This window comes from Humulus lupulus, chromosome 6 (genome assembly GCF_963169125.1).
Source record: "Humulus lupulus chromosome 6, drHumLupu1.1, whole genome shotgun sequence".
Lineage (NCBI taxonomy): Eukaryota > Viridiplantae > Streptophyta > Magnoliopsida > Rosales > Cannabaceae > Humulus > Humulus lupulus.
The window spans coordinates 8750684-8762967 of record NC_084798.1 but is presented as its reverse complement, the minus strand read 5'-3'; the positions used below and the strand labels follow the sequence as shown (position 1 = coordinate 8762967).

At 33.0% G+C, this 12284-nt stretch overlaps 1 protein-coding gene and 1 pseudogene across 1 annotated transcript; one reads left to right on the top strand and one right to left on the bottom strand.

Annotated features, from left to right (window-relative positions):
* LOC133781595 (ent-kaurene oxidase-like) lies at window positions 1-3460 on the bottom strand. The gene is made up of 8 exons (XM_062220634.1): window positions 3023-3460; window positions 2765-2925; window positions 2319-2480; window positions 2075-2215; window positions 1579-1836; window positions 986-1147; window positions 700-894; window positions 1-482 (listed from the first exon to the last, which is right to left on the bottom strand). The coding sequence occupies exons 1-8, from the start codon at window positions 3198-3200 to the stop codon at window positions 171-173; spliced, it is 1569 nt and encodes a 522-aa protein (XP_062076618.1). The 5' UTR covers window positions 3201-3460; the 3' UTR covers window positions 1-170.
* Window positions 3461-6134: 2674 nt separating this feature from the next.
* Window positions 6135-11392, top strand: LOC133781594 (pentatricopeptide repeat-containing protein At2g26790, mitochondrial-like; annotated as a pseudogene).
* The last annotated feature ends 892 nt before the right edge of the window (window positions 11393-12284 follow it).

Below are 12284 nucleotides of genomic sequence, written 5' to 3'. Positions count from 1 at the left end.
TTATATTCAAATGTTTTCATGATTATATATAGATGGATGTTACCAATCATAGCCAATTTATCAATCACCCAATAATTGACTAACTTTTTATTTATTATTATTATTATTTTCTCACACAGCCAAACCATATTATTGCTCACAGAGCTTTCAAGTTGATCTATCTCCTAATTTTAACTCCTTGGGTTGATAATGGCATGCATGGGGTGGAGTTTATGAGTGGTGAGACCAACAGTAGCCACATCTTCTTCTTCCCCATCTTTCAGTCTCCACTCAAACTCTTGAACCAACCTACCAATTGTAGTGCAGACTATCAACATGGCTTGAAGTGAACCAGCACACACCCTCTTCCCAGCTCCAAACGTCATCGTTTTATACAGATCCATCGGATCGTGTTTCTCGTCCAGAAATCTCTCAGGGTTCCACTCTTCGGGATTTTCCCACTTATTCTCGTCCATGTTACATCCGTATATGTTAATTGCAATCTGTGTCAAACAATATCATAACAAGTATGATTTTGCTATAAATGTATCTGAAGGTGTCCAACACTACATAAAATGTCATCTTATGAGTTGTTGAATTTCACATCGAACCCTCAGATGTTGACTCACCTATATCGTATGGTGCTTAACACTACAGTTGCCCCAAAGCGAGGCTTTAAGCACGGTTAATAATTACGCACACACACTAGTTAGTACTAACCTCAGTACCAGCAGGAATATAGTAGCCTCCTAATTGAGTATCTTCATGAGCATAACGTAAAGGTATGATTGGAACTGGAGAATGCCTTCTCAAAGTTTCATGGAAAACAGCCATCAAGTATGGCAGCTGGGACAAACGATCCTCTGTTAATTTTTCTGATCCACAAAGCTCTATGATTTCCCTGTAGAGACGATCCTGTTTGTTTGGATATAATATGTAGAGAATAGATTAGTAGTTTTAAGTGATGCCTTATTGGAATATAGTTAAGAATGAGTGATGAAACGACCTGTCGTTTTGGATCTTTAGCAATTTCATACATGGCCCATTCTGCTGCAACCAAAGCAGTGTCTGATGTCTCTATGATTACTTCCCACAACAACATACTGATTTGCTCCTCTGTCAGTGTTTTTGCTTCAGACACCAAATAATCTATGTAGCTATTTAGTTCCTGTAGTTTCACATCATCATTACCAAGTTACATGTATGTATAAACACATATTATATATAGATAGATATGGAAATTCTTCTGCAGGGGCTTCACTTTAAGCCCTACCGGTAGGACTCTCAGTGTTTACAACCCGTGAACAGTTTTTGGCACGATTTTTTTTTATAACCGTGTATATTGTAGCTATTTAGAGCATCCTGCAAATTTTCAGAAAATTTCGAATAATTTATAGTACCGAAAACTAGATTCAAACATGTTATACGGATGACTAATTTTTTTTATGCGCGTGAAAAACATGTTTAAACCTAGTTTTCGATACTGTAAACTATTCGAAATTTTCTAAAAATTTGCAGGATGCTGTAAATAGCTACAATATACACGGTAGTAATTAAAACTGTAATGAGGTTGTGATAAAATTAAAATAAAAAGCAAACCTCTCCTGAAGCAATTCGATTTTTTTGCTCCTGAATAAGGGCATTCATCACTGCTTTTCTTCGAAAAATCATTGTTTGAATTTTGTTTTCGATCTTCTTATTAGGAACCCATTTGAGATAAGGGAAGAAATCTCTCCAATCCACCTCAATGGCTCCCTCCATTTGATCAATCACTAGAACTTTGAATATTTCTTCCCTTGTCAAATGGCCACTTAACTCCTCCACATATAATACTTGTTCTATGTCCTTTCCCAGGGCCTGCAAACCAAGTGGCATTAATAACAGTAACTTTTGAATGAATTTTTTTAGTACTTCATAATGTGTAAAAAAAGATTTGGACTTTGGGAGGTGTATTGTATAAAAACTAAAATTTTTGTTAAAAAAATTTACTACAAAAACTTGAAAATTAAGAAAAAAATCTCAAGACTAAATTACTAATCAAATAAGAACTCAAGAGACATTTATGTTAAAATCCTATTAATATTGAGGAACTAACCTCTTTCAAAGCTATTCCAAAGAGTTCAGACTCAAATATCTCCCTAAAGTTCACAGCTTCACCAGGAAAGTCTTCCACATGAGCATGAAATCTTTTTGAGATATTTTCTGCCATAGTGTCTCTGTGACAACGGTGTCGTTTCTGAACGCAGTAAAAATAGAACAGTGAATGATTATGACCACAAATAATAGAAGCATTGAAATGAGAAGTAGAAAATTTAATCATAACAAAATTCAATACCCACCTGAGCATTGGCTCCCAGAACATTTCCAAGTATGTGTTTTTTTACCATCTTATGAAAATCATTGTAGTCACTCATGGCAACCATAGTCTTATCAGAAGTGAGCATTTTCAGGGCATTTGACAGCTTTCTGGTAGATATGGATGAAAATCTAGTCACCATTGCCTGGTTAATTTCAAGTTAAAGTTCATTTCTTGATTCATACTCATATTCATTATTGAATAATTCTTTTTTCTTAATTATGGTTTTAAATTATAATATCTTAAATGACAGAGTTGATTTTTTTCTTAATCATTATACTGTAGCACATAACCAATATTATAAATTGTTGAATAGTTCTTGCAGTGGATTATTGATAGCTTTAATCACTCAAATTACACAAGTAACCTTTGAATAGAATGAAAATGACAATGAGTCAATCAGAACTGAAAAGGTTGAAACTTGTGTACCTCTTTGGCAACATGAGTTGTATTGAGAACGACTAGAGTGGAAGCACCTGTTCTGATGGAATAGATAGGACCATGAGTATTGGCCCACTTAGTAAACGTCATGTATGGCTTCTTCTCCTTCAACTGCAGCAAATTCCCTATCACTGGTAATCCCGGAACCCCTGAACAACACAACAAACCAATCTACACACTCACATACTCACTCTCTAATCACAAACCCATTTCAGTTCTGACCAAAACAAAACAACAAACACGTACTCGGCACAGGAGGGAGTCTGGAGTATCCACTCTTCTTCTTCTTATTATTGGCAAAGAAACATCTTTTGAGGAAAATCAAGGCCAACAGAGAGAGACCACCAAGAACAAAGGTGGTGACAAAGGGCACTGCTTTAACACCTTGAAGGATATGATTAGCCATGGCTGGCGTTGTCATCATCAGTTTTGTGGGATGGAAAGGGAAAGCTATCTTTTCAATGAGCAAAAGAGGTAGTTATATATAATCTACACAAGTATGTGACAAAAGGGTTTGAGAGAAGAAGAAAGGGAGAGGCTCTTGGCGAGTGGCTTTGTCCTGCCTTTCGTTGTGACCATTGGGAGCTTTCCACCACCTCTTCTGGTTTTAGCGTTTTGTGTCTGTCTCTTTGCCGTTTAAGGTCTCTTTCACCAAAACATATATTATAAATAAATGAGTAATAAAACCTAATGCAAATGGTAGAAGAAGGATCAAGAATTTGGGATTGGGATCTTTCACCAAACCTATGTTTTGTCATGTATTAATGTAGTGTTGTTGTTTTGTAGCTAGATTCTAAACTCAATTTTAATTAAAAAAAATGAATGTAATAATAAAGATAAAATAATTGAATTTTTGTTAAGAGTTATTAGTTTGGTGAATTATTTATAATTCTAGTTTAAAAAAAATTGATGGAAATCGAGTTTAAGAGTCTATTTGAATAATTTTACAAAATACAGAGTTTGATAAGTAATTTATTAAAATATATTGTCTAAATAAGTAATGTGATAAAATATAGGATAAAAAATAATATAATTCCTTTTTAGTTTGGCTCCTTAACTACAAAAATATTTTTTATTTTAAAAAACTAAATATTGTTTTATCAAAACAAGTAATATATTAAAATATTATATATTTAAATATATTTTATTAATTAAAGTAAAATAAAATAATTAAAAAATAAATAATAAATAATAAATATATATACTAAATGAGAGAGAGAAAACTTATAAAGAAAAATAATAATATTAAAATATTATATAAATGATATGTATATCTTATGTAAATGTAGATATGGATTAATTGAAGTTTGTGCATAACTATTATAAATATATGTATAAAGGAGCTGATGGAAGATGTTTTTGTGAGTTTTAGCTAAATATTATAAAGAAAATGTATTACAAAATACACCACTAAAAACATATATTTTTTATAATTTACATCAAACTTTTACATTATACCATACACTGGCTTCTTTATTTTTTCTTTACATCATTTAAATGTTATATTTTTTTTAAAATATTTTATTCATTTTAAGAAATAAAATAGTATCACACTCATATATATATATATATATATACAAAAGTTTATAAAAAAATAATAAAATATTTATAGCTTCATGAATAGTGTTTCACTACATATAGAGAAATACTATTCATTTAGATAAAAAAATATATATAATTTTACATCACCCATTGGAAGACTATTTAACAACTTTTTCTCTATATTATGAAGAATTAGACATTTTACCTCCTCCATTAGGAGTGCTCTTAGGCATTATTTTTAGAGATGAGTTTCTAAAATTAAAGTTACAAAAATAGTGGAAATTTTGAAAACAATAAAAAATTGTATTCTATAATTTTCGAAAAATTGTTAATTTATTTGTTATTTTCTCTCACATTATTTTTTTAATCATCATTTTCTCTCTAATCATATTCTATTTGCTCACTTTCTCTCTCTCCTCATTTTTTATGTCATTTTCTCTACTCTTACTTTCTCTTCCCTCATTTTCTCTATTCTTGTGAAATTTGAGTTTTTATGCATAATTAAAGGTCTAAATCTAAAACACTCTCAATCTTGGCATCATGTAAAATTGATGCTAAACTTTGCCCAATTACGAAAATACCCTTACTAGATTTTCTAACTCTCTTCTCACCTCACGAAGCTCTATTCTCTCTCCCTCTCTCTTTCTCTCAATCTCACACACTTCCATAGCACAATCACATGCTCTCTTGCCATTTTTTTTGCTCTTTGTTTTTTTTTTCTTTCTACTTTCATTTGTCTTTAATGATTCAAAGCTTACACTAAGTAAAAAGTTGAGTTAAAACACTAATATATACATTTCGAACAAGTCTGTGTTTGATTTTTTTTTTTTTGCAATTTTTTAGATCTGAAACATAAAAATTTGTAGAAAACTCGATATATCTCGATATACCTCGATGCCAAGCTCAATGGGCTCTTAAAAATCATGTTTTTCGTGAGAAAAAAAGTCCTTTGCCTCGATAGGCCTCGATGCAATTCATAGAAAGTGCATAACTCGGGGATCCGTTTTGGGTGATTTTTTTTTTAATTTTGGATATTTTTTTGAGATCTACAATCTATGATGTGTATACACACATTTGGGAAGTTCAAAGATTGAAAACATACCCAACTTTGCAAATATAGGGGCATTGTTTTTAACTTTGGGGTGTTTTTAATCTTTGAACTTGCCAAATGTTTGTGTACCTATCATAGATTGAGAGTGCTTTAGATTTAGGCCCCCCTCATTTTGCATAAAATCTCAAATTTCCCTTAATCTTTCATCACTTTTTTTCCCTCAATTTTTCCATCTTTATTTTTTCTTTTACATTACCTTATCTCATTATTTTATACAAACTTTTAAAATATTTTTCTTAAAAAATATATACTTATTAATTTTTCATGCAAGTAAAAAAAAACCCAAAAATTGTTTTAAAAAACATTAACCAAACACTTCTTGTTTTCTAAAAACAACAAAAGTTGTTTTCTTTTCTTATTTTTGAAAACAAAAAATACAATATCATACAAGCTTTGTATTTTTGAAAAAAAAACTTTAACAACATAAAAAAAGTTATTAAAACTTACAAAATAAGCATTTTTGAAAAAAATAGTCATACATTACCTTATCTCATTATTTTATACAAACGTTGTTTTTTTTTTTTGTGTTTTCACGTTGTTTTTATATTTTTTATTGGGTTGATGTTTAGTTTGTCTAGTGAATTGTTTTCAAGTTGTCTTTTAGTTGTTTTTCTTAAAAACTGTATTTTCATAATTATGAAACTTTAAAAAACGTATTTTTGAAAACTTGAGTGCGTATTTTTTAATGAAAAAAATAGGAACCGTAACAAAGTAAAAAAAACAAAAAAAATGTGTATTTATGAAAAAATCTCTAAAATCTAATAGGAATTGTTGAAACTCATTGTGTTTTGGATTGGGCTTTTTCATTTTACCAAAGTTGGGCTTTTTATTTCACTTATAAAGTGGTCCAAAATCCAGGCCCAATTCATAAACCCCGGCTTCAATTTCTAAACCCCTTCTGATGCTTCTTCAAGTCTCCCTCTCCCGCCATGGCTACCCGCCCCGCCACCGCATTGAAATTCCATTGTTCTTGTGCAAAACTCCATTGAAACCCGAACAACTCTGTTCATGACAACTTCCTCTGCAAAACTCCATTGAAACTTCATTGCGCTTGTGCAAAACTCCATTAAAACTACTTTGTTGTTGTGCAAAAGCAAGCTTATTCTCACAGTCTCACTCTCCTTCTCAAACCCTGAAACACACAAGCAATCCGGCCTCAGCAAGCGACATACCCAGTTGGAGGTCCATGTTAGAGCCACTATTCTCTTCTTCCTCCTGCTCTTCTAATCTGTTGCAGAGGAGCAGAGGTACCAAGTGTTTGATGAAATGCCTATTTTAGATTTTTTCTTTGTATAAAACAAAATGAATCCAATCTATATCACGAGTTTGAGACTTAGGCATGTAGTTTGCCTGGAGTGACGTTTTAGGCTATGTATATTTCATTATAATTTAAAAAAAAAAAACTTGCAGCGATGTTTAGTTTAATCTCATAGTTTTTTGCAAGTGATTATGCATGATTATAAGTGATGTTGAGCAGTCCCATAAATGACTGTTGATATAGTAAATTCTTTCAGCCCCAAAAAAGTATGGTTTGTTTAAAACTGTAGTAGAAAACCAGTGATTGATATCATATTAACAAGTGTTGTAAGTGGTTCGATCTTGACTGGTATCCATTCACACCGTAGTAGACTGTGCAACTCTAACTCTTGAATGTGTACTCTTCACAGGACTTGAATTAGTTGGATTGACATGCAATTTTCATCTATAGTATGGGGTAACTCTAAAAGGCTTTTTCAACCAACTGCCTGTTATTGCATGTTCAAGGGTGGCCTATTTGAATATTTAAGATTCTTTTTCCTTTGTGTAGAACAAAATGAATCCAATCTATATCATGAGTTTGAGAATTAGACATGTGATTTGGCTGGAGTAACTATGTGTTTGAACCTCATTAACTCATTTTAATGGAATCTTGAGAAATTTGAAATGAACAGGAAAAGAAAGAGAATAGGCTGTTTGTTTGTCTTACATATGGTCCAAAATCTGTCATAGAATTATTTTTTGATTCTGAGTTATATGTATATAGTTGATGACAATTGGCACATTCTATTCTGATACATAAATAGATGGCTTGTCATTATTGTAGAAATCTTTTCACTTGTTGCCAGTTTTGTGTTTGTGATCCATTATTGTTTAAAGGATGCAACTGGCAAAAAGGATATTATTCAGATTGCTAAAAAAAACCACAAATAGCTAGGTTCATGTAATGAAATGATTTCAATTTAGTTAGTTTTCTTGAATGTTAAAAACCGCCATTTGTGCTAGCATTAACCCAGGCTTGTCCAGTGACTCCTAGAATCGACCTGATGTTCTCTCAATCATCAAGGCCAGATTTTGTTATGTCAAACACCAAAGAGACTCAAGTGCCACTGGAGCACTTCTGCAAAGCAGTTCTCTCTGCCTGCTAATCTTTTTAAAGACTGGAAAGGCACAATTCCTAGATTACTCATCTCCTAGGATAATATTGGCTATATGGATACTATTTCAACCGTGAGTAAATAAATATCTTTCTTGCAATTTTGTTGGGGCAACTTGACTTTTCAATTAAGTGATTTTGCCGAGTACTCAAACCAACAAAGCATTGTACTCTTGTCTCATGATGTTATATATCTCAGTCAACGTTTTAAAAGCTTCCATTTTGTCCTCATCAGGGACTACTGACTTCCTCTTCTTTTCCAATCTAAGCTTTGTCGATTCGATTTGTCTTTTCAGTGCTTTGATTCTTGATGTTTTCTCCTCATGCTCTTTCTGTAGTTTTTCTATCCGATGATGCCCTTTTCTCACCTGAATCCAAACCTAAAACAATACACTACTAATTAAAATAAATAAGACATTTATATATGTTACAAAATAAAATGAAAAATTATAAAAGTATGTATGTACCTGAGAAGAGGGTGTCCTTGGACATGTTCTTCTCCATAACTTCAGAGAACTTATCTGCAGAAAAGTTAAGTTTCAATTAATGTGCTCACATAATTACACATAACTACACTCTCTCTCTCTCTCTCTCTCTGAGATATTTGTGTATAGAAAGAAAATAGCATATGTATTTGTAAGAAATTTTCTTTCCTTTCTGAGATATTTTCTTTTTCTTTGTGTTTTATGATCATGAATTTCCCAGCTAAGCATATATAGATACGGAATAGTTGTGATTTTGCTTTCTTTTCTTGATTTGCATAGGTTTGAATAGTCCAGGAACATTCCTTTCTTTGTTTCATTTCATTATAAAAACTCAATAGATTAATGTGGTGTGGTGGTTTCATGGGCTGTTTCAATTAATAAGTTATTGTGCAGTGTTCATCATTTAGTTATATTTTTTAATATGTTATTGACTTGTATGTTTTTGCAGGTTCATCTTCTTTCCTTGTGAATTGTGGTGTCTTCCTGTTATGGATGTGTCTTGTGATATTTTGGTTGGTTTTTCTTCTTAATTTTTTGCTTAATATGTGAATTTTTTTGCTTAATCTCATAGTTTTTTGCAAGTGATTATGCATGATTATAAGTGATGTTGAGCAGTCCCATAAATGGCTCTTGATATAGTAAATTCTTTCAGCCCCAAAAAAGTATGGTTCGTTTAAAACTGTAGTAGAAAACCAGTGATTGATATCATATTAACAAGTGTTGTAAGTGGTTCGATCTTGACTGCTATCCATTCACACCGTAGTAGACTGTGCAACTCTAACTCTTGAATGTGTACTCTTCACAGGACTTGAATTAGTTGGATTGTCATGCAATTTTCTTCTACAGTATGGGGTAACTCTAAAAGGCTTTTTCAATCAAGTGCCTGTTATTGCATGTTCAAGGGTGGTCTAGCTGATTTCAATGGGGCACTTTCGTTCTCCCAACTGGCACTTAGCCAGTTGGACTGCAGCTCTTTTCATTCCATTGATGATTGTGATCAACAATCTTCTACTACCACAAGAGTTAGCAATAGCTGCGACAGCAACTATGCCAGTAATTTCACCCCTGATGTTGATGACTTCAGGATTGTCGAAATCCTTAATAGTCTGAAAAAGGAACCCGATCTTACTTTTTCCTTCTTTTCCCAATTGAAGGAAGCTGGTTTCCGACATAATGTCTCTACATATTCTGCCCTCATCACTAGTTTATGCCATTGTGGCTCTCAGAGGAAGTTGGATGCGCTCTTCTTGGACCTCGTCGTCACCTATAAAGAACACCAATGCACTTACCCTCCATTGCAAATCTCTGAGTTGTACAGACTCTCACTGAAGAAGTTGAGTTTGATCAGTCATTGGTTCGAGCTTATGATGCCTTGACCAAGGCTTATGCTAGTGTAAGTATGTTTGATGATGCCATTGATCTTGTGTTTTACATGAAAAGGTGTGGATTTGTCCCGCATATCTCTGCTTGTAATCATCTTATCCGTTGCTTGATTGAGCATGACAAAATGGATATGGCTATGGCTGTATTTAAGGAGTTTAAAAGGATTGGGGTGGGCCCTAATGGTTACACTTATGCAATTGTTATAAAGATGCTTTGCAAGAAGGGAAGCCTGGAAGAAACACTCAACGTGTTCTTAGAAATGGAAGAAGCTGGTGTAGCCCACTCAACTATTGCATACCGAGCATATATTGAAGGTCTTTGTACCAACCAAATGTCAGCCTTAGGTTATCAAGTGCTCCAAGCATGCCGAGGAGCAAGCAAGCCTGTTGATAAACATGCTTATGCAGTTGTTATACATGGGTTGTGCAATGAGATGAAGATTGATGAAGCCGAAAAAGCTTTTCTGGACATGGAAAAACAAGGGTTGGTTCCTAATTCACATGTTTACAGTGCATTGATTCATGGCTATTGCAAGAGCGGTCATCTGCAGAAAGGTCTGGCTCTCTGTAATAAAATGATCTCAAATGGTGTAAAAGCAAATAATCTGATCATCAGTTCAATTCTTCAAGGCTTGTGTAAGATGGGCATGCATTCTGAAGTGGTAAATCAGTTTATAGATCACAAGGATTCAGGTATCTATCTTGATGAAGTTTGTTACAACATTGTGATGGAAGCTTTATGCAAACTAGGGAAAGTGGAACAAGCCGTAGACTTGCTTGAGGAGATGAAGGCTAAGCAGATGGTTATAGATACCCTTCATTACACCACTTTGATAAATGGATATTGTTTACGAGATAAAATTGATGATGCTTTGAATCTGGCGGATGAAATGAAGGAGAAAAGTGGATTGACTCCTGATGTTGCATTCTACACAACGATGATAAGTTACTACTGCAGGATGAATTGCTTAACAAAAGCCTATGATCTCTTCCATTATATGAAAAGGGAAGGCATCGAACCTGATGTGACTTGTTGCAATGTTTTGATAAGCATGCATTGTAAGGCAGAACACCTCCACGAAGCTTTTGCAGTTTTCGATGAGATGATCGCGAAAGGACTGGAACCCGATATAGTTACCTATACAACTCTTCTTTCAGGTTACTGTAATAGGGGAGACATGGATAAGGCTCGATGGCTTTTTGATTCCTTGATCAAGAAAGGGGTAACTCCTGATGTCACTTTCTATACAATGATGATTAACAGCTACTGCAAGGTGAATTGCATCAAGGAAGCTTATGATCTCTTGCATGATATGAAAAGGAAAGGCATAGAACCTGACGTGATATGTTACACGGTTTTGATAGACAGAAATTGTAAGATGGATAATCTTAAGGAGGCTATTGCACTTTTTCATGAAATGATAGAAAGTGGTCTAGAACCTGATTCAGTAACTTATAGAACTCTTCTGTCAGGATTTTATAACAAGGGTGATGTTGAGAGTGCTTCCATTCTCATTCATGAAATGTCTTCCAAAGGGATATTGACTGATAGCCAAGTAGTCTCGCCTCGACACCTTGATAATCTGAGAGTGAAGAGGCAGCCACTCCGTAGATGATATGTATTGTACAGTTTTGATGAATAATTGAAGGGATAGCAATGTGACAAAGTTACCTGTTTTCATAGGGTTATTGTGGATCTGAGATGTATAATTATCAAAAAGTGAGACAAAGTTTTGTCATCTTCATTTTCATTGACTGTGAATAACAAACACCTTTATTGAAACAACAATTTTACTTTGCAGGTTAAAAAGAACAAAGGCTCATTAGATTATTGGCACTCAAGTATGGTATCTAACTCTACATAATCATTTATATGCTCATTTTGTTTTCCCAGCTGGATTGTTTCGCTTATAATCTTACACATTGTATAATAATCCCCAATTTTCGAGTATTTGGAGTTAAGGACTCATGGGGAGTCCATGAAATTGTGTCAGGTCAGGTACAGAGCTCATATTTTCCCAAAGGAGGAACTAAGTTTTTATTGAAGTTGTTTGTTACTAAATTTAGTTCCACATTATAGTGACACATTTAGATGTTTATATTCAGAAAATTGCCAGTGGAAATACTAAATTTTTCAAAAGAATTGCAAATATACACCAAAACAAAAAAATTGGCGGTGAAAATACCAACACTATATTTTGAGTGTGAATTTTTTTAATTTAGGATAAATTGGTGGTAAAAATATAAAATCTTTTTGAAGAGTTGCACTCATATATCAAATCTTAATTTATTAAAAGTTCTTTTAAAAAAGATTATTTTAACTTTTTTTTTAAATATTTTAAATTTATTTTATCAAAAGGACTCTAGAACTTTTTATTTTATAAAAAAAGTTACGAGGATATGGGATTTAATTATCATAAAAATGATAAATCAAGTATTTTTTTTTCCTTACAGGTCAAGATTAAAACTTCCATTTGTTAAAAAAAAAGATTAAATTAGCCATATTTATGTAAATGATAAAAAAAAATCATAATAATGAAAAGATCTCTAAAACCTAATAGAAATGATTGAAGTT

Coding starts and splice junctions, on each gene's coding strand:
- LOC133781595 (XM_062220634.1), bottom strand. CDS start 3,200: ATGATGACAACGCCAGCCATGGCTAATCATATCCTTCAAGGTGTTAAA. Junction 2,926..3,022: donor CAGACTCCCTCCTGTGCCGA/GTACGTGTTTGT, acceptor TGTGTTGTTCAG/GGGTTCCGGGATTACCAGTG. Junction 2,481..2,764: donor CAACTCATGTTGCCAAAGAG/GTACACAAGTTT, acceptor GAAATTAACCAG/GCAATGGTGACTAGATTTTC.